This window comes from Catharus ustulatus, chromosome 17 (assembly GCF_009819885.2).
Source record: "Catharus ustulatus isolate bCatUst1 chromosome 17, bCatUst1.pri.v2, whole genome shotgun sequence".
In the NCBI taxonomy this organism is placed as follows: domain Eukaryota; kingdom Metazoa; phylum Chordata; class Aves; order Passeriformes; family Turdidae; genus Catharus; species Catharus ustulatus.
In genome coordinates this window covers 7,863,560-7,888,601 of record NC_046237.1, presented here as the reverse complement: position 1 = coordinate 7,888,601, position 25,042 = coordinate 7,863,560, and the positions used below count along the sequence as shown (strand labels likewise).

Here is a 25,042-nt window from a genome sequence, read left to right as displayed (position 1 = left end):
GCCAGACCCCGAACCCCCAGCACTGCTCCAACTCTCCCAGCACACCAGCACCGGCCCCCTTGGTGTCAACTGGTGTCACCTCAGCAGGAGCAGGGCAGCTCGAGTTGCTGGCTGTGCCCCTCCTCCCACTGTGAACCCCGTTTACTTAGCAAATAAGACTGTCCAGCCATACAGAAATACTCATTTTTAATCAAACATGATAAATGGTAAACTGTCGACTTTTTTTTTTTCCCACATGGTCACCAGTGAAATCATGTGGACAAGGCACAGTTGCTAGTTTCCACACTTTAGATACAAAAAAACGTGAAATGTGTCAAAAACTATACATTTCTGTCATTTAAAAAGATTGTATAAAAACCCGCAACATGTTCAAAGTTAAAAATCCTTAACCTAAAAAAATAGCACCAGGGAGTTAGAAACCTTTAAAAAGTATTAAAAAGGAATTTCTGCGATCCCCCTCCCTTAACAACATTTTATAAGCTCATAATAAAAGGCAGCTCTTACAGGGAAAAACATTTCAAGGAAGACTTGTCTACTACAATTCTCATCAAGTGAGCTTAATGCCAAGACAATTCTCATTCCTCTTTTATCTTTGTTTACTTTCCCCAAGTCCTTTTTTTCCCCCTCAACTATTTGTTTTCCTTTTGATCAGATAGGAAAGGATGTGAGATCTGGAGTATATAAGATCAGGGATGCCATGGAGTGGAGGGCACAGAAAAACCAAGCCCATCAGAGCAGAGGATGGCTGTCACCCTGAGCCCCTGCACCGGGTGGTTGTTTGCCCTCAGGCCCCACGCTGGGCTCCAAATGGGGACTGCAAGGACCTGGGATGAGGAATTAGTGTTGTGGCTGGCATCCAGCTGGACACAAGGATCACAGATTGGCAAGGAGTCCAAAAGCAGCTGGTGCGGTGCTGGCAATGCCAAGGTTTCCCAAACACCTCCAGCATGCACAAAACCCAGTCCAGGGGCTGGTGACAAAAGGGTGCTACATGTCCCCAAGCACTTGTCAAGCATTGGAGGTGCCAGAAGTGGCATGAACCAACCTGCTTGGCTTTCCTCAGAGTTTTCTTAATGTGCCTTGAACCCCCAAGGAGTTCTCTCTAAAAAGTAACCTCCAGGTTAAAACAGGGAAAAAAAGCCTTTGAATTACCTGGGCTTCCCTTGCTGTCCATTCCCAAGCACAGCCTTGGATTGGAGACCAAGAGAAGATGGTCCTCAGAGCTGGGATGGAAAACTGCACACAAGGGTGGAAATGGGAGGCTGCTGTCCTCCACCACGGGGACAGGGTGCCAGAGAGGTAGAAGGAGCTGGGAGAGAAGCTCTTCCCAGGGATGCTGTACAGCACCTTGCAAGAGAGCAAGGCAGCCTGGCATTGATTGGGTGGAGGGTTGGCCCATGCTTTCAACCTGAATAATTTTGAGAAGAAGCCCGAGAGCTCTTCCAGAGCCAGGTGAACACAGAGGTAGGGGAGGACAGAAGGGGGAAGTCGTTTCAGTGCATTGAAATGTGCATTGGAATTCAGGATCCCCAGAGATGCCTGCTGGAAGAGTAGCCCAGTGGCTAGGGAAAACCCGGTGGAAATGGACACAGGCACCTGCACCTGCCTGGTGGGCACAGGCTCAGCATGCCCAGGACTTCATGGAAAACATGATAATAACTGTGGCAAAACTGGGGAGTAGAGGAAGACAATCAAAATTGAGCACAGTGGTGACCACAGGAGCCCCAGTTTGGGGGTACAGCCCCAGGAGCCCCCAGGGCACTGCCAGGCTGGGGCTGGGCACACAATCCCACCTCTGTGCACAGGGATGCACAGGGAGATGGGAGAGCAGGGGAGGAGAGGTACAGCCCCTGCCTGCAGACCCCAAGACCCCCAGCAGTGGCAGTGCTGTCCTGCCTCACTGTCCCATTCCCTGTGCACAGCATCAGATGGGCACAGGCAAGAGCAGTGCTGCACTCCTGTTGGGTGGGATTTTCCCTGGAAGGAATGCCCTGCCACCACTGCTTGGGTTCATGACATCCTGCATGACATTGGGGGTGCTGACATTTGAGGGTGCCATTGACCATTCACTGTCCTTCCTGCTGACATTCATTTAGGAAATGGATGCTCCAAGAACATTTTCCTTTACAGACCCTGGAGCCCAAATCCTCCCTCCAGTTAATATGTAAGCTTTCAAACCATTCAGCAGGATTTTAAAATGTAAGGAAAGGTTTTAGATGCTTTAAAAAGGAAGTAGTGAATATTTGTAAACTACAACCAAACATATAAAACATAATTTCTTTAGTTCTAGCTAGAAAAGTAATTCTATCACCTCACAGTTCAGTTTCAGCTACATTCAGGTCTAGGAATCTCCACATTCTTATGTAATGCCTTAAAGCAGCAATAGACATTAAAACAACAAAATTAAATTTTATCCAAAAAAAAATAAAAACAAAAAAAGATTTGGTTTCTGTATGATTCTGTGTTCAGTGTGTAACCTGAGCAGGGTCCCTTACACCTGCTGCTATGGGGTTTGGGGATTTTTGGCAGTTACTTCAAGAGGTTTTGTTTGTTTAGGAAAAGCACCAATTCACTGTAGTTCAGGTTTGCCTGCAGCTCCCCAGCAGCTGCCCTCACACTGCTGCTCAGCAAGTGGTGACTTCCCAGCTCCAGGCTAAACCAGAATAGTTAATGCTCTGGAGGATGAGACTCCCCATCTCATCAGTGATGCATAGAGCTCCGTGTGCTGGGTAATTAAAGCTTCATCCATCATTTCCTAGGTATCACTGTTAGTCCCTTTAAAGAAGTTACCCTGCCAGGTTCTTTGGTTACAGACATTCCTCGGCACGTGGCACGCCGGCGGCCGTGCCCGTCCCTCTCCCGCCACAGCAGCGGTGCTGTGCATCTTTACCAGAGAGACAGGGACGCTCCAGTTTGCTATTCACAGGCAAAGTAATCCTTGAGTGGGGAGAAGAGGTGCCGGATCACAGGGACGTTCCACGATCCCCCCAGCAGCTTCTGGCGAGTCCCACGGCTGATGTTGGAGACTTCTGTGTAGGGGAGGGGAAAGCCAAAGATCCTGCAGAGCAGAGGCAGGAGAGGGTAGGTGAGGCACAGCAGGAGCAGGAATCCCTTTCCCTGGGCAGCACTGCTCCCAGGCCATGCAAAGACATTTTGGAGCATCAGGAGTCTCCTATGGGGATGGGATTCAGCTCTCCAGCATGACTGGAGCAGTGTCACCATCCAGCAATTCTGGATGGGGCCAGGAGGTTTCTTTCCACCATCCCCAGTGCCCTCCACCTTGTAGGATTTCCTGGCAAAGCTCCTGTGCCTGGGCATCCTGCCTGCCTCTGCTCAGCAGCACATCTGCAAGCATTGCCCCGGGGCTACTCCATGGAGAGAGGGACTGAGTAGCTCTGGGTAGCTCTGAGTCATGGGCTGGGCACTTCCTTTACAATCAGATGAAAGTCCAAGAGCCATTTCACATGACAAAGCCTTGGAATTGTTATTTTACTTGCAAATGCCTTTAGCTAAGTGTTAACTCCAACAAACACTGGAAATTTAAATATGAGCAAGCAAAACTATTTAACCCCAGCCCTGTGTTTACTGGCCAGAAGCATCCAGGGTGCAAAAACTTCAGGTTTTGTCACACCTACTTGGTGAGCAGGACTGCCAGTAATTGGATTTATCTACTCCCAGTCCTTTTGTTATGCTTTGCCATGAATTCAGGGTGCTACAGGGTGTGAAGTGTGGAGCAGGGTGCACTCATGCCTTGCCACAGCAGCTGCTGGCTGTAGTGTGAGCTTCCCCCACCCAGCACAGCCACAGTGGCCCCTCCATAAAGCCACAGCCACGGCACTGAGCAGGGCACAGCACTGCCATACACACCCCCACATCAGCCTGCGCCTTACCCCAAGGCCAGCCCACGTGTGCACCCCCAGCCAGACCCACCACAGCATCCTGAGCAAGCCCCATCACTCCTCCCTCCAAAACCTTCAGGGCCAGGGCAGGGGATGCTGCTACCCTTCTCCCCCGCAGTCTCATCATTGCTTATTAGTAAGTGCATTAATTATCATGTGCACATCACTGCAGGGAAGCTGCCCCGTGTGAAGTTGTGGCTCCCAGGAACTGGGCTTAGAGCCAGAGAGACAAAAAAACCCACACGAACAGGCACTACAAAACAAACCAAAACTACCATGAGAGATCCAAGAGGACAGCAGACTGAATGATTACCTGTCCATGCCAGGAAGGTTGCCCCAGAAGTAACGAGCTCGGTGAGCAGCTGATATCTTGATAGCATCAACCATAACTGGGTTACACTGGGGGACAAAATTAAGGGAAATAAAAGTTAGAAGAAATGTTGGCTTGATTCTCTCCTGCATGGACAACCCTTTCCACTGCACTGCAGGGACTTAGAAGTTGTCAGCAAATCCTCAAAACTATGTAGCTCCCACAGACCATGTTTCACATCACAGAACAGCCTGGGTGGCCACACGAGCTCCCAGGTCATGGCAATGGCCAGCAGCTATTGACCATCACAGGGTGCTCATCTGGTTCCCATGGACCAGGATCACGACTGACAGCCTTCAATGGTGATTTTACACCAGAGGTCCCTGCTGACCCACAGCCCATCCTGGCTACCACAGAGTTAAAACTCCTTTCCAGGCACTGACCACACCCTCTCCCTAGAAATAACAGGCATTGCTGGGAACAGATGCTTTCTGCAGGGCTGGCAAAACCCCTCCCCCAGAGGACTAGTGCTTGGGTTTGACTGATGAAAGCCAGAGGGGAGGATCCAGAGCCAAGACTAAACTTGATTCCTTGGCATGTGCACCAGGCAGGGGGTTTTCCAGCATCAGGGCCACAGGAAACCATAGCCAGACCCGGCACACCCTGCACAGCCCAGCAAATGTCACCTGCTCCAACGCCTTTCCCACAGCTGTCAGCAATCCCTACCTCCAGAAACCGGGAAATGTCCCTCTTGTCGTTGAGCCTCATGGCCACCACATTCTCAAACATCCAGAAGAAGGGCCGCTCCTCGCCCGCCTTGGGCCGAGCGTAGTTGAGCAGGTGGTAGAACTCGAAGAACAGCCTCCCGGTTCCTTCTGCGAGGAAAAAGCCAAGCAGCAGGTTGGGACCAGCTGGGGCACGGGGTGTGGGGCTGGGGGGACCTGGCTGCCCTCCCCACCAGGAGGGGCATGGAGACAGCCCATCACCAAGACAGCCTGGGGCTGAACCACCTCCCCAGGCTGTAAAGTGGCTCCATGGCCCAGGAACATCCCGAGGTACGCAGCCCAAAGCAGCCTTACCAAAGAGAGCCTTCCTGGTTGGATTGACAAGGGAGACATCGTCACAGGGGCTGCCACCGATCACCAGGTCAAAAGGACCCCACTCCTCAATCTACAGAGAACAGAATCCACAGTTAAGAGATGCCACAGAAACAGGTCTCTCCTCCCCGATGGGGCAGAGCACAAGCTCGTCCCAGAGCTGGTGGGGTGAGAGCCATGTCCCCGTGGTGCCATGTCCCTCAGGCTCCCACAGAAGCAGAGCTCACTTTTCTCTTGGTTATGTTCCTGACATCCCGCACGTAGGTGATATTGCCCTCGGGCCGCACGGTGCTTGCAGCCATGGGCTTCTCGCAGATCTCTGAGGCAATGTACTTCTCCACTTGGATGCCCAAGTCCTTCAGCACCGTGTACCCTGCCAACGGACACAGGTCCGAGGTCGCAGTCCTGCTCTCTTTCGCCTCCGAGTCTCCTTCGTCAGCACCACTCGATGTGGTCGCTCCTGGATGGCCTAGGTGGGTGCAGCCAAACAGCACTTCAGGGTGAGTAAACTTTTATTTGACCCATTCCTCCAGGCAGGTTTGCTCCCAGAAAGCAGAATGCCAGAGCTGAGTGAACTGAGCCAAACCAGTTGCCCTCAGGCACTTCAGAGTAGAGGTTACTGGTGTCCAACACTCTGGCTTCTCAAGGGAACCAGCCACCCCAGATCACACTTGGCACAGCAGGAACACCTCTGTGAGGTGCCCACACATGCCCTCCCCTCCATCCCTTCACCTTCCATGCCCTCCCTCCATCCCTCCCTTCCTCCACAGCCCTATCCAGCAGGAAAGGGAGACCCTGCCCTGATCCCTCTCCTGATGGAGATCTCCCTGCTTTCATCCCCTCCTCCCCATCAAGCTTTTAGAGACAGGTTTGAACCCACTGAATGATTCATCCCCAATGCCAGTGCCAAGAGATGCCCAGCAGTTCTTCCCTACTGCCTCACCTGTAGCCACCCCATCGAACAACGAGAGCACTCGAATTGGTCTCCTCTTCGCTGGAGGAACTGTAGGGTAGATTTTGGGTGCAGCCTGCAATGGAGACAGCTGTGAAGCCCCAGACCTGGCAGTGCTGCTTTGTCCCACAAGGCTCTGAATACAGCACCTCCACCTTTCAGGAGAGCATCTGTGGGACCAAGAGCCTGGCACTCTTGGAAAGGATGGATGAACAAGACCAAGGCAGAGGGAAGGGGAAGCCCAGGTTGCTCACCCTGCCCTCAGTGACCCTCTTCCCCATATCCCAGCACATTTGGCTCCCTGGCCCCAGCCCTTACGAATTCCTGTCCCTTGTCACTGGTGAAGAAGTCCTGCAGGCGAGTGTTCCAGTCCTGCCGGTGCTGCAGCACGCCGCAGTTCTGCTGAGGCTGGCACATGTAGCAGTTCCAGGGCTCCTGCTCTTTTACTCTGGCCGATGTCCCTCGCCCCACCAGCACATCCAGACACTCCACACAGAAGCACCTGCCCAAACCACAACAGCTGTGCTTGTCACCCCAGCAACTCCTTTGGGTCACCCCAGCTTCTCCTGGAGTCCCTCCTGCCATGCACTGGAGCCCCAGCATTTTACAGGATATTTTCCCAGGCAGTACCCTGGGTTTTAGGGCTGCTGACACAAGCTGGTTACCAAGGCATGGGTAAGCCTCCTACCAACCTACACAGAGCTTTTTCAGGTAATACCAGGCTCATGGAGGACCCTGCTTCCTGCAGTTCCCTGGGAATGATGCCAGGCCCTCAGCTCCAGGAGCAGAGACTTGGACTCACCTGCAGCAGCTGGCATTGCTGCAGAGCAGCAGCTCCTTGCCTGCACAGCAGACAGTGCAGTAGGACTGGTACCCATCTTCATCATACATGTAGAAGTACTCCAGGAATCTATCCTAGCAAAGGGACAGTGAGGAGCAGAGAAGGACAGAGGATCAGAAGCTGTGCTCAGAGGGTGGAGAACACAGATTTGCACCATTTCCAGTACACACTGAGAGCTCAGAAATGCATCTTTGGTGTTTCAGGTGGTGAGAACATGCTGAGGGACAGCCCCACGGTGACACAGCACGGCCAGGACCTGTCCCAGCAGCACTGGCTGGACCCCAGCCCAATCCTCTGGCCCCAGGCTCCTGCTCAGCCCCAGCACAGCAGCACTTACCCTGCAGGTCTGGCAGAGGCCCCCCTTGAACAGTGGGTGGAAGGTGGCCGGGTTCCTCCTCCCGCAGGACAAGCAGCTGTCTGTGGGACAGAGAGAGCTGTGCTCACCCAGGGCAGGGAGCACCCAGGGTAGGGACCCCTTAACCCCACCACAGGCTGCACAGGCTGGAGCTGTGTCTGGATTAAGCCTGCCCTCAGAACTGCATCAAATGGGGCCTGCCCTTGGAACCACATCTGGATGCAGCTGTGGCTCCCCATGGAGGATCTGGTCAGCACCCTGCACCCACAGCACTGTTCCCCCTCCTACATGGTGCAGTTGAAAAGGGACCCATGACCCTTGCTGAGCACTCCCAGCACCTCACACCTCTTCCAAGGAGAGACAGGGCCAGAATTTACCTTCCAGATTCCCATTGTTGTTCGTAACTTCGGAAACCATTTGCTCTTTATAAAATAGAAAAGAAAGAAAAAAAAATACATTATCATTCCTGATGTAACAAACTCTAAATGCACTCTGCTTACAGGTGCCTTGTTTCTTGCATTGGAACTGCTCCAGCTTTGCTGAGAGACTTTGGTGTAAAACCCACATCCCTTCACTGATGGAGTTACTAGAGCTCAGTGTCATGGTTATGTTTCAAGCTGAGCCACTAGTGGGGCCCAGTCCATGACTTGCAGTTGGATTTGCTGGCGTCTTGTCAGGCACAAGTGAGCACCACTAGACCACAAAAGCTTTTGCCTTCAGAAACCAGGCTCATGGTCCCTGGGAAGAGTCAAGCCTTTTGCCAGAATGGTTTCCCAGTGTTTTCAGGGTGCACAACCCAGGCTGAGCCAGTCCCCAGCTCTCTCTGTTGCTTACCTCGGGTCTGGTCCTCTTCCACACGCTGCTCCTTGCTGCTGTTGCAGGGGTAGGTCTTCAGCCTCTTGGTGGGGGGATACTGTTCAAGGGACACCACCTCCTCTGTCCCATTCCTCAGCACCCCATTCTCTGCAAGGAAAAGGAACCTCCATAAGGACAAGCCCCAAGGCACCTCCTGCCAAGCCCTGCCAGGTCTCACCCCAGCAACAGAAGGACCCTTCCTGGCCACCCAGGTCCCCATACACGGCATAAGGCTCTGCCAGGTCCGATTTCCATGGGGCGTGGAGGGTGCTTTGCTCCAGTTTTTAGCAATGCCACTCAGGAGACCCAGTGAGAAGCCCCAGAATCACCTTGAGACTGGACTGGCATGGCCACAGCACAGGGTGAGCAGGCTCAGCCAGGGCCAGTGGCCACTGCCCATGCCAGCCTCCCACCAGCCCCCAGCCAGCTGATACCACCATCTCACCTGAGCCTTTGGGTGGCTGCAGTCCCTTGAGCCCCAGGGGTTTGAAGCCAGTTACTGCCCAGTCAATCATGGGCTTCAGCTGCTCCTCCAGTGACTCCCTGGGGCCAGTTGCAAATGTCTTCCCTGACCGGCTCCGGGCAACCTGAGGATGGACAGAAGGGGACAGGGTGACAGGGTGGTCTCTGTCAGGGGAGCAGCCACAGCCTGCCCAGGCCCCCTCCCCACCCAGCACACACACACAGACACACACAGACACACACACAACTTGGTGGCCCTGGAACAGTGGCAGCTGATGGATTCCCGCTCGGGGTGTGCCCTTGGCCACACTCTGGTGCCTCCATCCCTGCAATGAGCCCATCTGTCCTCCACCAGCCCACACCATGCCAGAAGTAGGGGCAGCCCAGTCAGAGCCCTTGCCCAGATTCTGCACCCTGACAAGTGGCAGGAAGAAAAGGCAGGAGAGGTGCCTGTGGGTCTGCAGCCCCATACACTGATATGTGATGCACCCCTTGGATGGGGACTGGATTAATGGGTGCTCAGCACCAGCTCTGACTTCAAAGGGCATCCAGCACTGACCCAGGACACCTCTGGCCAGGCTGGCACTGCCCTGCTGCCATGATGCTGCCACATCCAAGCCCTCACAGGGAGCCTGGCCTGGGGTTCAGGAGCAGTGAGACCCTGGAGCAGCAGCAGCTACCCCTAAACCCAGGATAAGCAGAGTCTGGTCCCTCAGCTGCACTTGGAAATAATCTCAGCAGTGAAAGGAGGGTTTTACCACATCCCATCCCACTGGGCCCCCAGCCCAGCTGGTTCAGCCAGCACCTCCTCATCCACCCACCCCTGATGGTTACCTCCAGAACGTGGTAAATGGCACGGCGGTAGGACACCAGCTTGCTGAACGCAGAGGAATTGAAATGCTGCCTAAAGGCCACCAGTCCCACCAGTTTGTCTGCAGAAACCTGGGAGAGAGCACCAAGACCTCACCTGTGAGGTGGGAATGCCCTGCTTGGCCACATCCCCCCAGCACTGAGCAGTGCCCAGCTCCAGCACTGTGGCAGCTTTGCCAAGAGCAGCAGCGTGATAAGGACGGGTGGGTTGCACCCTCTGCTGGCACTGCTGGCGTGACACCAGCACAGCACTTCCTCCCTCCTGCCTGCAGCACCGAAGGGGTTGGATATCCTCCTTGGGTATTAGGAAAAGGTTCATGGTTGGGCACTGCAACACATTCTCCCTGACAGAGCTCAAGGAGTGTTTGGATGGCACATAGTGGGATTTTAGGATTGTCCTGTGCAGGGAAGGAGTGTGACTCAAGATCCTTGTGGGTCCCTTCCAACTCAGGAAATTCTGATTCTGTGAGGGTAATGGGGTCTGAGGGAACATCCCTCCCCCAGCAGGGACTGACAGGGGAAGCTCTGGAGCACAGCAAAACCCTGTGAAGTGGCCAGGCAGACGTCCCCATGTCTGGATGCTGTCACCAACCTATCAGTCATTAGTTACAGACACCAGAGCCATGAGAACCTGCCAGGGTCTGGCTGTGCTTAACACTGGGAGGGAAGGCCTGGGGGGCTGCAGGAGCACATACACCCCACAGCCAGCCTCAGGAGTGGGGCAGAAACGTGCAGGGAAGGGTGTTTTGGGCTGGGCAGCAGGCTTACCTCAGAGAACTTCCCGTCTCCAAACCACTGCACCCACCGCATGCCCGAGACCGCCTGGCGCTTGGCCGTGGCTCTGTGGGACACAACGATCGCAGGCCACCAGGAAAAACCCTTGATCTTTCCCCAGACGAGCTCCCCAATTCCAAATTCCTTCCCATCCTGAAAACACAACACAACAGATCAGCCAAAGGTACAAACTCCCCATTTCGTCTGGGCAGTCACTCAGGAGAGCCCCGGAGCACGGGGGACAGTCCTGGTGCGCCACAGTGTGTGTCACCAGTGTGGAACCTCTGTGCAGTGATCTACAAAAACTGCAGCCCCTCCCTCAAGCACAGGGCCAAGCCATTCCCCTCCAGCAGCACTGGATGCCAGCCCTGATCTGTGCGGAAGCTTGGCGGGGAGGCCTGTGTGTGCCAGCCCCATGCCGAGCCCGTGCCTGGCGCACGGCGTGGTGCATGCTCCGTCCTGCACAGCCCACCTGGCACCGGGCCCTGTGCGTGTCCACTCCTGCCTGCCCTGCCAGGGTCTCTGCAAACACAGGGAAGCCTTGCACCAAGGTTGCTCCCTGGGTGCCCTCAGCAGATGAGGCTCCTCCTTGGAACAGGGCAGCCCCTTCACAGGGCTCACAGCTCAGCCTGTGTGGTGTGGCTGCACCCCAGGGAGAGGGTACCCACCCCAGGGAGAGGGCACCCACTCACCCTCCTCTTGTTCCTACTGGGGAGAGCAGGAAATGTGGCAGAGAAGAAAAGGAAGAGCCAAGAATTTTGGTGTGACACATCGCAGGTCACGCTGGGTGCTGTGCACGGCAAGGCACCTCACACATAGCAAAGTCACCTCCGTGCCTGCAGAGCCCTCCTTCCTAGCTTTGTTCTGCAATTAGGTACTTAATTATGCAGGAAGATACAATTGCCCAATTCCTGCAAGTCTGGGGCCCTGCCCTAGGGCCCGCAGGCGCTGAATCCAGCTCTGCAGCCCCAGCAGCTTCAGTTCTCTCCAGCATCCCCGACAGAAATGTTTTCTGCACATGCAACTGCCTGTCTCAGCAGGGCACGGCACACGGCACACGCATGCGTGTCTGGCAGGCCCGTGTGTGGCACCAGTGGCAGCTTGGCAGGGCTGGTCCCCAAAACATCCAAACTTCATTGATGGAGACAGCCTGGTACCATCACACCCCTGGCATGCAGGGAAGGTGAGCAGGAGAAACACACTGAGGTTTTCAGTTTGTTCTGGGACAGGTCACAGAGGTTCATCCTTGCCCTGCCCTGGCAGAGTCCAGCCCCTCCATACCTGGTATTCCGGAGCCATGTCTCTGCTCTCTGACTCCTCGGCCCCCAGCTCAGCAGAGCCGTTCTGCCCCTCCTGGGAGCTGCTGCCAGAGAGTGTGCTGCTGCTGCGGGATGAGTCCTCAGAGTCCTCCTCCGTCAGGTCGATGGTCACAGGTGTGGACACGGCTGAGCGACGCCGGGAGCTCTGCATGGCGGAGGGAGGGGAGGCTGAGTGCAGCAGGGAGAGGGACAGGGGGAGCAGAGACCTGCCCCACATCACCTCCCATTCCCCACATCACACCCAGCCCTGGTCATCCCCCAGCCCTGCAGTCAGGATGGGAGAGGGGGAGCCAGGGAGTGGGGACACCACTGCAGCCATGAATAGAGAGGAGAGCTCTTAATGGAGGCATCTGCAGGAGAATTGCTCTGCTTTTACCTGCCAGACCCAGAGCAAGTGGTGCACCACTGCCCCCTCCCATTGCTCTGTCCCAAATCCACCCCAAGGTGCTCAATGCACCCAGTTCATAGCAGTGGCAAAATACAGCACAAACACACCCCTTTCAAAGGGGAAACTGAGGCACAGGGAAGCTGCCCCATCTCTGAAGACACCTGACCAGGGCACAGCAGCAGTGCAGGTCTCTGGAGCCCCAGGGAAGCCCCAGGGGAGCCCTGGCCCTGCCAGACCCTCACCCGCACAGGAGTTGGCAGGTCCCTGAGACTCTCCACACTGCGTGGTGGTTCCTTGATCCGCAATCTGTACCGGGTCCGCCCTGCCTGGAACATGAGGCAGAGGGTGGGCTTCTGCCTGAGGCTGCTCTCCCACCCAGCACTGCCCCAGGGTTGTGCCTGCTACCAGAACAGAAGGGTGGCACAGCATGGGTGCCCTCCTCACATGGAGACATGGACAGTCTGTGCCTCATGGGACTGAGCACCACGGGAAGTGCCCTGGGGAAGTGAGAGGAGACACCTTGTGCTGAGCCCCTTTGGGCAATACTCTGTTCCACAGCATCTCTGCAAGGCTCAGGAGCCTCATTGCTGTAGCCCACTGCACCCAGCATGACAGAGAGGGCAGGAGTCACAGCTGGGAGGACTGGGATGCCAGGAGAACCACAGACCACAGCAGAGCACCCGTCCCACTCACACCCCCTGGATGCTCTCACTCCCAGGGGTGCTCTTTCCCACAGCCAGCCCTGCAGCAGCACCCAGGGCAGCCTTTCCCTGGTGATCACAGTCTGGACTTGTTTCCAGCACCCAGCATAACAGAGGTTCATAACTAAAGGAGATTTTGCAGTGAAAAGCCCTCATACTGAACGTAGTGGAAAAGCTGAATTTTCACCCACTGGATTTATGGCTCTTTCTTTTGGAAGCTGCCTCATCTCAGGCAGATCTCCAACCTTGGGTTTTAATTCTAACTCAAAACAATAAAGCCAGAAGGCAAAAATGCTTCCAGACCCTGGAGGTTTGTCAACCTAGTCAACAAAAGAGGGCGGGTGAAATTGGGGTCCAGCCCCACTGCAGCTAAAAGCAGCTAACCCCAACAGTGGGAGGCATGAAATGCTTCATTCTATCAATATAGCCAAGATTTTAAAGAAAATATCAGCATAGTAATTATTAGGCTGCTGCAACATGTAATGGGCATTGCTGCATCCCACACCACCCCCTCCTACTGCTGTGGTATCATGAGAAGCAGGAATTTAAAAATTAAAATATTACACTGGTGAGTATTGCATCTACCATGGGTCTGTTCCTCTGACACTGAGCACAAGAGAAACCCAGAGGAAAAGAGATGAGGATCCTGGAAGCAGATGCCCCCCACAGACAGCCCCCAAAAAGCACCCGAGGTGTTCACTTACCCTCGGCGCCAGATCAAGTGGCCAGGCCAGGTCCTCCTTGGAGAGGTCTCCATTGCTATTCTCCTTCTTCAGGGGCAGCAGCCTCAGGCTCCTGGAATCTGTTCAGGGACAAGAGAGCAGCCTCAGGCTCTGCAAGCCCACTTGGCTGTGTCCCTGCATGCCCCAGCCTCCCACTGCTCCCACAGCACACCAAAACCTCATTTCAGAAACAGTGGCTGAGGACAGAGACAAGTGGTGTCCCCAGGCCACCCATGGTGGCACCACAGCCCCAGATCACCCACCTATCCCTAAAACTGGGAGGGATTAGCAGCAAGCATGGGGACATTTGTATCTACTCCTTTGTTCCTGAAAGCTCAGAGCTACAAGGGGGCCACAGCCTCCTCCTCAGGGCTTGTCAACAGGTCATTTAAAGTTCTTGTGAACCCAAGAGGTGGGATTTGGGATTTAGAGAATCCCTGGAGCAATGATGCAGCCCCTCAGGTCAATGGCACCCCTCAGGCTGGAGGGGCTCCCCTGCTTTTCTCACTCCATGGGGGTTAAATTATCAAGGGGCAGAGCCAGCATCCCAGTGCGGCACCCATTTCCACAACCATACCATGGCCTGGATGTGCTACTGGATCACAGAAATCCCGTGGGGTCATGGAAGGACTCTGGCCAGCAAGGCCCTGGGACAGATACCCCCAGCCCTGTGCATCCTTGCACATCCTGGGAGCACTCTGGGCTCGGCATGGTGACCCTCACCTGGAGTGCTGGGCTTCGCGTCCCGTATGGCAGGTACATCGTCCCCGTTGATCAGGACCAGCTTTGGCCTACAGTCCTTGTCCCGCCCATGGCTCTTGTCCTTTTTCATGGTCGCCTGTAAAAGCCAGAATGGAAAGGAAATTCAGCTGTGCAAGGAAGCCTCAGGGAGGGCAAAGCAGACAGCCTTGAGCCAGCTTTAACTCCATGCCCTTAGCAGAGCGCTCTGACTGGAGATGCATCCAAAGGTCCTGGGAAATCAAGGGCACTTGCACATAACCTCCACACAAACGTGGTGGCCCTAAAGACCAACCAGCTCCATCTAAAACAGGTCCCAGAAGCAACCCACTTATCCTTAGGGAACTCCAGATGTTACCCCAACATCTGCAGCTGGCTCGGAGCTGCCGAGCCCCAGCTCACACTGACACCCTGTCCGGAGGGGAGGCCACTTCCTGGCCGCCCTGCAGAAAGCAGGGGACAGCCCACCCCTGGGGACAGCCCACCCCTGGGGACAGCCCACCCCTGGGGACAGCCCACCCCTGGGGGGACAGTCTCCCTGTATCCTGGCCGCCCAGCACGCCAGAGGTGGGTGGGCTGTCCTTGCAGCAGCAGGACAGGCAGGCAGCCCGCCATGGGGGGCAAAGTCCTGGAGCCTGCATTCAACTCTCCCGGAGGGAGAAAACTCCTCCTGCCCCCGCTCCTGGCCTCAGCTCCCCCGCCCCAGGGTGAAGGGGCAGAGCAGGGGGCTGTGTCACAGCACCCCGGCACCCCTGCCCTGGTGTCCCCCTGCAGAGCTGGGGCTCGCCCTGCCCGCTGCCTTGCCTTGGGTGCCCTCCCCAGCTCCTGTTTGCGGAGTGGAAGCTCCCAGCTCTCCCAGACGCCATGAACTGTGCTGCCTCATTGCCGGGCTATGGGTCCGTGCTGCAACTTGCCCCTTCAGCAGCAGCACAGTCATTTTACTGCACGTGTAACTGAAGAGCTGAGGAGCTTGCAGGGCTTTGGCCACCTCCAGCCCTGTTAGGAAGCCAAAACAACACTCCCCTCAGCCCCAGAGACCCCAGCTCCAGCCCACCGCCCCTTCTGCGTCACTCTCACTCTGCATCGCCTCCAACCACTGCCCTAACAATTGAGATTTCTGCTTTGAAATCATCTGTCAGCACCTCTGACAAACAAAGACCAGTGTGAGTTTGATGTTTTGGATGCAGAGGGCAAAGTTAAAAACCTGGTAACACTCAAACACAAAACAAAACAGGTGTCCAGCGCCCACCTCCACAGGCAGAGACCCCGGCGCACACACTGCCTCCCCCCTGGACAAAGGGAGGAGGAGAGGAACGGCACCAGACACTGCCTAACCCCCCACAGCTGTGTGCAGAAATCCCTCTGCTGCAGCACATCTGCTCCCAGACCCAGCAAACAATTCCTGGGAGCTGCCCAGACTCGCCGCCTGCCCCCGGCCCAGGCGGATGGTCCCACATGGCCCCAGATGCTCCAGGATGCAGCAACCCACCACGGACCAGCACGGCCAGGTCAGGGTCAGCTCCTCCTGGTCTGCTTCCCCTCCCTAGCCCACGATGCTGCAGAGCAGCAGCAGCCATGCCTGGCAGCAATGCTGCCACCAAAACCAGCAAAACTCACCAAAAAAAGTGAATCTCCCTAGGGAATCCCTACAGGGAGGCATTAAAGACATCCTGCTCTCCCAGCATGAGGATGATCTGAACCAAAGGGTATGTATAAGGAGATGGAGCTGCATGAGGCAGGTAAGATTCAGGGAGGACAGAAGCAGGCAAGGATATTTCCCAGCTTTTCACAAAACTCCACTGGAACCCTCAGACGACCTCTACATTCATTCCTTTGTCAGGAACCTGAGTCCAGGAAGTTCAAACTTGCACTTCAAAATGGCTTTTCCTTTCTCAGCACAGGACTGCTGCATGTCCAGCACACCAGGCAAGGGTGCTCTGTCAGCCTGGCTCTGGGGAGGTGAAGGGCTAAGGTGACACAGTGGCCAGGTCTCCCCAGGGACACAGCCAGGACTCAACACCTGATGCCCCAAGCTCAGCTTTGCCACGTGCTTGGGGGACTCCTACATGGCCTTTATTCCAGTTATAAAGTGGGGAAAAAAGAGTTATCTTTTTGGAAGGATCTGCTCACTGGCAGAGCAGAGACCCACAGGTCACAGCTCTGTGGGTCCATGGCACAGGCCATGAGTGCAGGCACATCAGCTCCCTGCTTGGTCTGTGCCCTTCTCCAGCTGCACTGCCCAGGATCACTCGAGGACATCCCATCACCATCCTCTGACAGGAAAGGGAACAGCACACCATGGCACACACTGCTCATTAAAAGTCCCTCTCCCAAAATCCTACACCTATGCAGCAGAACTGAATTCCCAGCCCTTTTCCTACTGTTTCCACCAAGTGCTGAAGCCACACGAGCCCATCCTGCTGCCCACCAACCACCCAGGGTCCCCTGCAGGAGCAAAGTCCTTGTGAGCTCACCCCCTCCTGCTCGGGAGGAAGGCTTGGTTCTTTGTCCTCGCCTCCCCTCGCAGAAACACACCAACATGTGCACTCAGGGCATTGGTAATAAGAAACAGAGCCCTGCCCTCACATGTGCTGGCTCACGGGAGACCAACCCTGCAGGGTTTGCACTGTCCAGCAATTGCCCTGCAAACACACCGGGTGCTTCACAGCCGTGCACTCCAGAGACTCCACGAGGAGACAAATAATGCAGAATTCCAACTCCATTGCCGAAAGCTCCCCGAGAGCCCGGCCCCGGCACTGCCTGGTGACCAGGACGTGCCCTGCAGCCAAATCCCACCGAGAAGACAATGAACCCGCTGACTCCACAGCCCGCCCTCGTTTTGCAATACCAGTTTCTTTAAGATTTGCCAAACTGGTTAAAGACCATGCCACAGCATTAACTGCTTAGAGAGAATTCTGGTCCCTGCCTGGCCACCACTGCTGGCCACCCTGGAACGGGCAGAGCAGGCAGAGCGGGCAGGATGGCTGGGCTCACCTGGCAGAGAGGGCAGGGTGGGCAGGGCTCACCTGGACGGGCCATGCTCTGCACTGGACCCCTGCCCCTGCTCCCGGGGCTGCTCCTCCAGCCTGGCCCAGGCTGGTTTCAGTTTTCCTTGCTGGGAAAACAGGCCGCCCTGTTATCAGGTGCGTGTCCCCAGGAGGTGGGGAGGTTTCGGACTTTGCCTCCAGACAGGGGCATGCATATCAAAAGGCTGGAGGGAAGCTTTACCCACGGCTGGGATGGAGCCATCGCCCAAGCCCTGTTTCAATAACAAAAAGAAATAAAGGACCCTAATGGCCGGGCTGGCTCTGGGTTGTGGTGCACAATAATGGCCTTTAAGTCTCCCCAAACCCAACGTTTCCCTCTAATCCTGGGAAGAAAGGAGTTGCTGGGTTGGCAGTTCCGTAAGAAAGGCGCCAATTTCGCAGATGTGCTCGTTGGGAAGGGCAGGGGGCGAAGGGCAGGCTCCCCCTGCCCGCTTCCTGTGCCTGGCCTCTCTGCTCTCCCGCTCCAGCACTTCCCTCCATTTCCCCCGGTTTCCTCCTGCCCCGCTGCGCTCCCCGCGGCGCCCACCCCGGCTCTCCCCGCTGCCTCTCAGCAAAGCTGCGTTAAAGAAAAGAAACAAAACACAAACCGGCCCCTCCTCTCCCAGGGCAGACCAGGCTGGAGACGTCTCCCGGACAGCCACCATCCCCGCCAGCCGCTGCTCCAGCTGCCCCGGGCTCTTTACCATGTTCATCCCGGTGGGATCCGGCCGGGCCGAGCCCCCCGGCGTGGGGCAGGGGCTGCCAGTGGGCAGGAGCTGGGAGCTGTGGACAGGGCTGGAGGCTGTGGGAGCTCTGGGGGCTCTGGCACACAGGTGAGTCCCGATCAGCAGTGCCGAGTCTTCTGTCCGGAGTCGTCACCGCTTCATTCTCCCCCTGAATGAGAGGATATAAAGATGACAATGGCACCTTGCTGTCCCCATGGTTGCCCGACCAACCCCGTGCTGCCCTAGAGGTGGGACTGGGATACCTGGCCTTACTCCTCAGTTGATTAAAAACTGGAAACTGAGGCAGGAAAGGAAAGCACTAGTACTGCCTAGGGCACCCCCTCCTTGCCCTCTCCCGCTCCGACGGAGGTCGGTGCAGGACCACCTCTTGCCCCAGGACCACCACTCGCCCGGGGTCTCCCAACCCCTCCCTTGTCCCGGCTTCCCAAGTCCCCCACGCCGGGGCCACTCCGAAGAGTTCATTCCTCCTTCTTCGAGTATCTCCCCTCCCCGGGGGCTCCTCGCAGGCTCGGCAGAAGGCGGATGCCACCACAGCCCTCCGGTCGATACCTGCTCCGGCCACCCCGTCCCTCCGGATCGGCCCCGGGGGAGGCTTCGCGCCCGAGGCACCGCCGGGAATCTCTTTTCCTGCCGACAGAGAGGGAAGATGCGCTGTCAGATCCCCTACCGAGAACCGAAAACAAAGGTGTTCGGCCCGGGGCAGCAGCGCCACCGCGTCCCGGTACCCCCGGCAGCTCCCCACGGTGCCCCCGGCCTGGAGGCGGCGCTGCCCGGGACGACCGAGCCGGGCAGGGGGACCCCGGCCCCCGAACCACCCCCGCCCCGTCTCAGCGAGGGGACCCTCCCGCCGCAGGGTCTGGCTCAGCCTGGCCCGGCCCCGCGGATCGCGGGGGGTCCCGCACCGGCCCCGCCGTGACAGTCCCGGGACGCGCCCTCGGGGCTCGCGGTGCCTCCGCGGGAAACTCCGAAAGTTGCAACGGGACCGGAGGGGTGGGCGGGACCAGGGGGCTTAGGGGACCATGCCCGAGGATGTGGGAGCAACGATCCCCCCAACACGCCCCAAAGCCGAGTGCCAGCAACAAGTGGCGGCGGAGCCCACCACCCCCTGCTCCCTGCCCGAGCCGCTGGAGCGAAGCCGCGAGTCCCCGGTCACCGGGCACCGGGGCCGCCAGACCGGCCGGGGCGCTCCCGCCACCGCGCCCCGGTGCGCCCGGTGCCGCCTTCCCCTCCCGCCTCATTGTCCCCCGCCACCGCCTCGGACAACAAAGCCGCCCACGAGGATGTGCCACGGCCCCGGCTCGGACCCTCCGGTCCCCCCGATCCAGCGCTCACCTGCGCCGCGGCGGGACGCGCCGTCCAGCGGGGCCGCGCCGCTGCTCGCCGCTGCCCGCGCCCCGGCCGGCCCCCGACAGCCCCGCGCTCCGGTTACATGGCGCTTTAACCCTGCCCGTGCTGGGCAGCCCCTCCTCCTCCTCCTCCTCCTCCTCCTCCTCCTCCTTCGCCGCCCCATGGCGGGGGAGGGGAGCGCGGGGCCCGCACCGCCACCGCACCCGCCAGGCCCCCCAAGCCCCTCGGGGGTGCAGTTCTCGGCGTCCCGCATTGCCCCAGGGCCTGCATCCCCCGAGGCGCCACATCCTCTCCAGCCGCGACTCCACAACCTCCCGGTGCCCCAGTGTGTCCCATCCACTGCCCCACATCGCCTGGGACCACCGGCTAGCGCCCCACATCGCCCTCGCCTCGAGTCCCCGCACACCCTCCCCGGTGCTCTGCATCACCTCCGCGGGGTTCAGCATCCCTCTCCGGGGGCTCCACATTTCTCTGATGTCTCCCACCCTCCCGGGGCTCCCCACCCCCTGGTACCCTCCCGCGTCCTGGTATCACCTCCACTGCCCGGCATCACCCAGGGGATCGGCCCTCGGAGCCCCACGCAGCTCAATTCCCGAGGCAGAGGGGACTCCCTTGGCATCCCGGGGCCGGGGAGAGCCCTCGCTCGCCGAGCCGCCACTCTGCCCACCGCTTTCCAGCGGCACCATGCCCCACACAGCCCCACACAGCACAACCCCGCGCAGCAGACAAAGCCTTCCAAGTTTTACAGTCAGTTTTTGTTTGTTCTTTCTTTCCCTTTCCCATCCAGAGGCAGAGACACTTGCAGGGCTGCGCCGGGGCCAGGGACACAGCCCGCGCCTCTCCTGCCCCAGACAAAGCATCCGGAGTCCACGTGGGGTATAATCTTCCCTGCTTGCCTGTTATTCCTTCTAGATGCAGCAGAAAAGTGTATAACAGTAAGAAAAGGAATATGATTATCCTGGTGTGATAGAAACGAGCTTTCAAGGTCAGGAGGAAATCTCAGTTAGCCAAAGTGTCTGAAATCTGCAGGACCAGCCCTAGGCCTGTATGGCAGGTTCCCCCAAACCACTCCTCCATCCCTGCAGAACGCAAGCATGAAAAATTTGGCAACAAATGTAAAAAACGCTCTGCAAGTGAACAGGAGGAGCTGAGAAATCCACTCTGAACAAGCCCTTGGGGATACTAAACATCACCATTCAAACAAACATGTACCACATAAACCTAAAGCCAATTCGCAGCTCAGGCGAGTAGATTAAAACAAACAAATAAATTTTACTCCCATTTGTTTTTCCAGACTTTGTAAAGGGAAATGCTTTTGAGAGCTGTGCTCATGAGAGTTTCCAGGGCACTGTGAGGGTGGAATCAGCCTTTCCAGCATCCACGGGTTCCTCTCCCTTTCTACGGAAACCTTCCTGCTGCTGTTGGCCTCGCTGACCTGCCATCAATCTCCCGCCAGCTGAAACGCCCCCTTTCCCTCTCTGCCCCTCAGTTATCATTTAATTCAGGAGAGCAAGGCTCTGCAAACTGCTTGTGGGAAAGGTCTGGTACCAGACAAAGCAGCTCTGGCAGACGATGAGCCAAAGCCTGATCCTTTTCCTGTCTCTTCTACACACACCACAGACAGATGCTGAGAGTTTATTTCTTAACAATAAAGAGAATTTCTATGTCATTTAATAGGAAACAAGGTACCTCTACAGAGGATTTTATATCCAGGCTCCTGTCACACATTCCAGGTACCTGCATTAAGTTCTCAGCAGCTCCTGTTCAGCCAGGCCTGGCATCAGCAGCCTCAGTCAGGAGAGTACCAAAGCAGCTCCCTCACTGCTTCCCACCAGCCCTGTGGCTTTCCAGCACAGACCAATGATGGGACAAGGCTGTGTGGGCAAAGCTCCTCCACCCCAGAGCTGGGGCAGCTGCAAGGAGCAGGCAGCATGGCCAGGGCCCGTGTGAGCAGGGAGGGAGAACTGGGGGGTCCCTCCCCACCCCTGGGCATAAGCAGCATGTCCTCTGCACACCATGGCACTGACACATCCCTGCCCACGACGGAGGAATTCCCAGCAGCAGCAAGGCTAGGCTGCCCAGCTTCTGCAAAAAGTCATTCCAGCAAGAACCATTCCCCCATCTGGCTGCGCTCCTTTGGCTGGCTGGCATCTCAAATTCATGGAGCCAGTGACCAACCAGCTGAAGGAGCCATTCCCTGTCACTGTCACACAGTTGGGACTGGCATTCTATTCACATTGGAAATGACTCCTCATTTTTCACATGCTTCGCAGCAACCATGCCAGCTCTTCCACACATAACTCTTCATTCCCAACTCTAAATCCTTCTCTTCACTGAAGGCTGCTCAGCCCTTTCTGCAGTGCACCTGGGGGTATGGCACCAAGCCCAGCTCCTCTCCGTCCACCCAGTTCTCCAACTTCAAATCTCTTCCTTTGTCACCCTGGCCAGGCAAACCAATGCCACTCCCTGCCCAGAGCTCTGCTCTGGCTGCCACCACCTCCCATCCTTTTTTTCGCACCCAAGGGTTTGAATTGGGACCTACCCCATGTATCACAGTAGCATTCCTGGAGATCCTCCATAAATACAGCAATTGAGCAAATATGTGTCATTACCTACAGCTGTCAGCAGTGTAACCTTGTCACCTCCGGATCTTGTGGGTCCCAGATTCTCATGTCCCAGTAACAGCTGAGCACTTGTTTAGTCCTCTTACAGGCAGGGAGGAGCACCAGCACCATTAAATCAGCTTGGACAGTTGCAAGCTGGGACTGAGAGGAGCAGGAACTTCTCTTTCCACCGAAGTCAGCAGCGATGCTCCTGCTGTGATCAGGCTTCGGGGTTCCCATGTTGGTACACACACAGCTCAGTGGCTCTTTTCAGCCCAGTAACAGCATTGTCACTGCACAGCATTCTTCACTTCAAGACCCCATCAGAGCTCGTCCCACAGGATGTCTCCTCCTCTTCCATGAGTATCTTCATGTTCTGAGCCCTCACCCCAACCCTGCGCTGGCTGCCTGCCTCTCTACCAGCTCCACCAGTGCTGCTCCATCACAGCTCCCAGCAACCAGTCACTTCTCACTGCGGCTCCCCAGAGCAGATCTGTTCCTGGCACCTCTCCTGAGTCCAGGGAGAGCTGTGCCACTCAGCAGAGCTCTGGCTGCTGGAAGCAAGGTCTGTTCCCGTTGTGGGAGAGCCTCATCCTGCTGCCACATGTGGGAATACAGCCCCAGCCTGCCTTACAGCTAGCTTTTCCCATCTGGGGGGAATTGCTGTTTACACAGAGATAGGAAATGTTATCCCTCCTACAAGAAGTTTCTAGCCCTTCCTGTGGGCTGGCCAGACCCACATGATACAAACCTCTAATAAAAATAAGGTTAAAAATAAGTGTCATCCGTGTAACCAGAACATCTAGAAAGTCTGCAGCTACCCGCCTGCAAACTTCAAACGCCAAGGCACACAAAGAAAAATCTTCAATGCCTCTCTAACAAAGCTGGCCACAAAATCCTCTTTTTCCTAGAAAACAGGATATGCCTGCTACAGCCTAATCTGAAGTGACGAGGCCTCCCCAAACCACCCTCCTAAGCACATATACTTTTATTGAGAGGAACACTGCTCCCAGGGGGTGGTTGTGGCAGAGCCCCCCCCTCCATGCTGGGTCCAGAGCTGCTCCTGCCTGCCTGGCTCAAGGATTATGGTCCCTGCTCAGGAGCAGAGGAGCTGGTGAAGAGAGGGAGGGTTTTGTCTGTGGCTGCAAGGAAGGAGTGTGCCAGAGCCCAGCAGTGGAGCTCCCTCCCTGCTCCACCTTTACACAAAAGGCTGGCAGCCAGTTGCTCCTGCAGCAGTGTCTTCCAGGAACCAAAGGCTGAGAAGTGTGGTAGGGAGAGGAAGGGGTATTAAACTACAGCAGAAACTGAAATCCTGGTCTCAAAGATCTCATTTATCCTGGGGGACAGAACTAACTCCTTGCAAGTTTCAGCTGGGCAGCCGGGAGGAGTCACAGCATCCCTCAGACTGTGTCCTGAAATGTTCTCTTAGTACTTCCAGCCCAAGGCAGACACTGCAGGTGGGCAGGACACCCAGAGAGCTGGTGGGCTCTGAACAGCTGGGTGAAAGCCCCGCTGGCTTTTTCACACACTCTTGCATTTTCCAGGCCTTTCTCAGGCTGGCAAAAGCAGGCAATGTTCCCCACTTCAGCTGCAAGGCTGACCTGGGAGCCACTGCAAAGGGCTAGGAGAGCTTGGCATGGATAATGGCGCCAGAGAACAGGATGGGGACACCCTGGGATTTGATCTCTTGGGAATACATAATAAGGACCCTTCCCCGGGTAACATTCTCCAAATGCTGAGGATGCTTTTCAAGTTTGACATGTGAATGAAGCTGAAAAATGCATCTCAAGCAGGGCACCTGCATCCTCTGCTCAGTTTGAAGAGCACCGTTTTCAGACCCTTTTCCTGTGCGCCGGGTGTGTCCTCATCGCTTTTTTGCTGCTGCTTTTCCTTTGGTATTTATGGTGAACAGGGGCACATACCTGCAACTCCAAACTGCTGCCCTTGGCGTGTGCTCAGCTCTGATGAGTCCATCAGCGACGCGTTCTGCATGAGAATGGCCTGGCAGGAGCGCCCATGGGTTGATGGCTCCTGCACCCCTACGGAAGCCCTGGGGCTCTGCCCGGGATGCAGAACACCATCCCCCGCCAGACACCCCCATAACTATGGTCATCACACTGCAACCTGCTCTTTTATTCTAGTAAATCCTTCTTGATTTGGGAACTGAGTAAGTTCTGGCAACGCAGAGCCGCCCGTGCCATCGCTGGGCTCATGGCACTCGCATGCCACACCGCCCTGAACTCATGAGCCAGGAGGAAGGACCACCGAATTTCCTGGTGATTGTTTGAACAGGATGTTGTGATCACGTACCTCAGCCGAGACTCTTCTTCTTGGATCCCGTCACTCAACTTTCCTCAAGAATTTGGTTCGCTGCCTGAGAAATTGTTTAGCAGCGTTGGCGTCACCGTCCTGCCGTGCCTCCGGCGTGCTCGCACACGCGAGCACCCAGACCGCCCTTAAATAGCTCCTAAAGCATCACCCTGGGAAGACAAGGGGAAGGAAAGACCCGACTCTTGCCTGGTTTCAAGTTTTCTGACACATAGTACAGAGGAAATGTGGTGGCTGTGAAAATGTGCGATAATTAACCGCAGCTACTGATTTACACTCGGGGAAAAGTGCACAGGGCTGTATGCAGTACTTTAAAGCCAGGGAAGAATTCTGTGTTCACACATACTGGTGTCCAGTGCTACCCCCGGCATCCCATTCCCTGGAGGAGTTTTAGTTCAGATTAACTCATTTTTAGACGCAAGGATTTCCCATGGTTTGAACATGCTGACTTGGACGGTTCACCACAGAAACGAATACATTGTTCCAATAGGGAAAATGCCTACCTTGTTTAAAAGTGTCCTAAATATTTAGGATCAAATCCTTCAAGCACCTCCACATGCAATTTTTTCACCTCAAAGATCGAGGAGGTGCACAGTCTCACCTTGGATCTATGAAACAGAAACTTTCCCAGCTGGTCTGGGAGATAGAAGGAGAAGAAAAGGAAGTCGAAGCTATTTCCAGCCAGACGACCAGTAAATATCTCTTAACT

At 56.2% G+C, this 25,042-nt stretch overlaps 1 protein-coding gene across 1 annotated transcript; it reads right to left on the bottom strand.

Annotated features, from left to right (window-relative positions):
- Nucleotides 1–237: 237 nt before the first annotated feature.
- DNMT3B (DNA methyltransferase 3 beta) lies at nucleotides 238–19,438 on the bottom strand. Its single transcript, XM_033074829.1, has 21 exons — nucleotides 19,388–19,438; nucleotides 18,605–18,682; nucleotides 17,918–18,203; nucleotides 14,269–14,383; nucleotides 13,528–13,625; nucleotides 12,365–12,448; nucleotides 11,697–11,879; nucleotides 10,410–10,568; nucleotides 9,606–9,713; nucleotides 8,755–8,896; nucleotides 8,289–8,417; nucleotides 7,832–7,876; nucleotides 7,437–7,516; nucleotides 7,061–7,173; nucleotides 6,577–6,760; nucleotides 6,250–6,334; nucleotides 5,534–5,775; nucleotides 5,289–5,379; nucleotides 4,936–5,084; nucleotides 4,213–4,298; nucleotides 238–3,058 (listed from the first exon to the last, which is right to left on the bottom strand). Exons 3-21 carry the CDS (start codon nucleotides 18,020–18,022, stop codon nucleotides 2,917–2,919), a joined length of 2,340 nt encoding a protein of 779 aa, XP_032930720.1. The 5' UTR covers nucleotides 18,023–18,203; nucleotides 18,605–18,682; nucleotides 19,388–19,438; the 3' UTR covers nucleotides 238–2,916.
- Between the last annotated feature and the right edge of the window lie 5,604 nt (nucleotides 19,439–25,042).

What these genes read in the sequence shown, in the direction of transcription:
- DNMT3B (XM_033074829.1), bottom strand. Translation starts at nt 18,022, where the DNA reads ATGAACATGGTAAAGAGCCCGGGGCAGCTGGAGCAGCGGCTGGCGGGG. An exon ending in GGAACATAACCAAGAGAAAA is followed by an intron (nt 5,380 to 5,533) that starts GTGAGCTCTGCT and finishes TGTTCTCTGTAG; the next exon opens with ATTGAGGAGTGGGGTCCTTT. An exon ending in AACCAGGAAGGCTCTCTTTG is followed by an intron (nt 5,085 to 5,288) that starts GTAAGGCTGCTT and finishes TTTTCCTCGCAG; the next exon opens with AAGGAACCGGGAGGCTGTTC.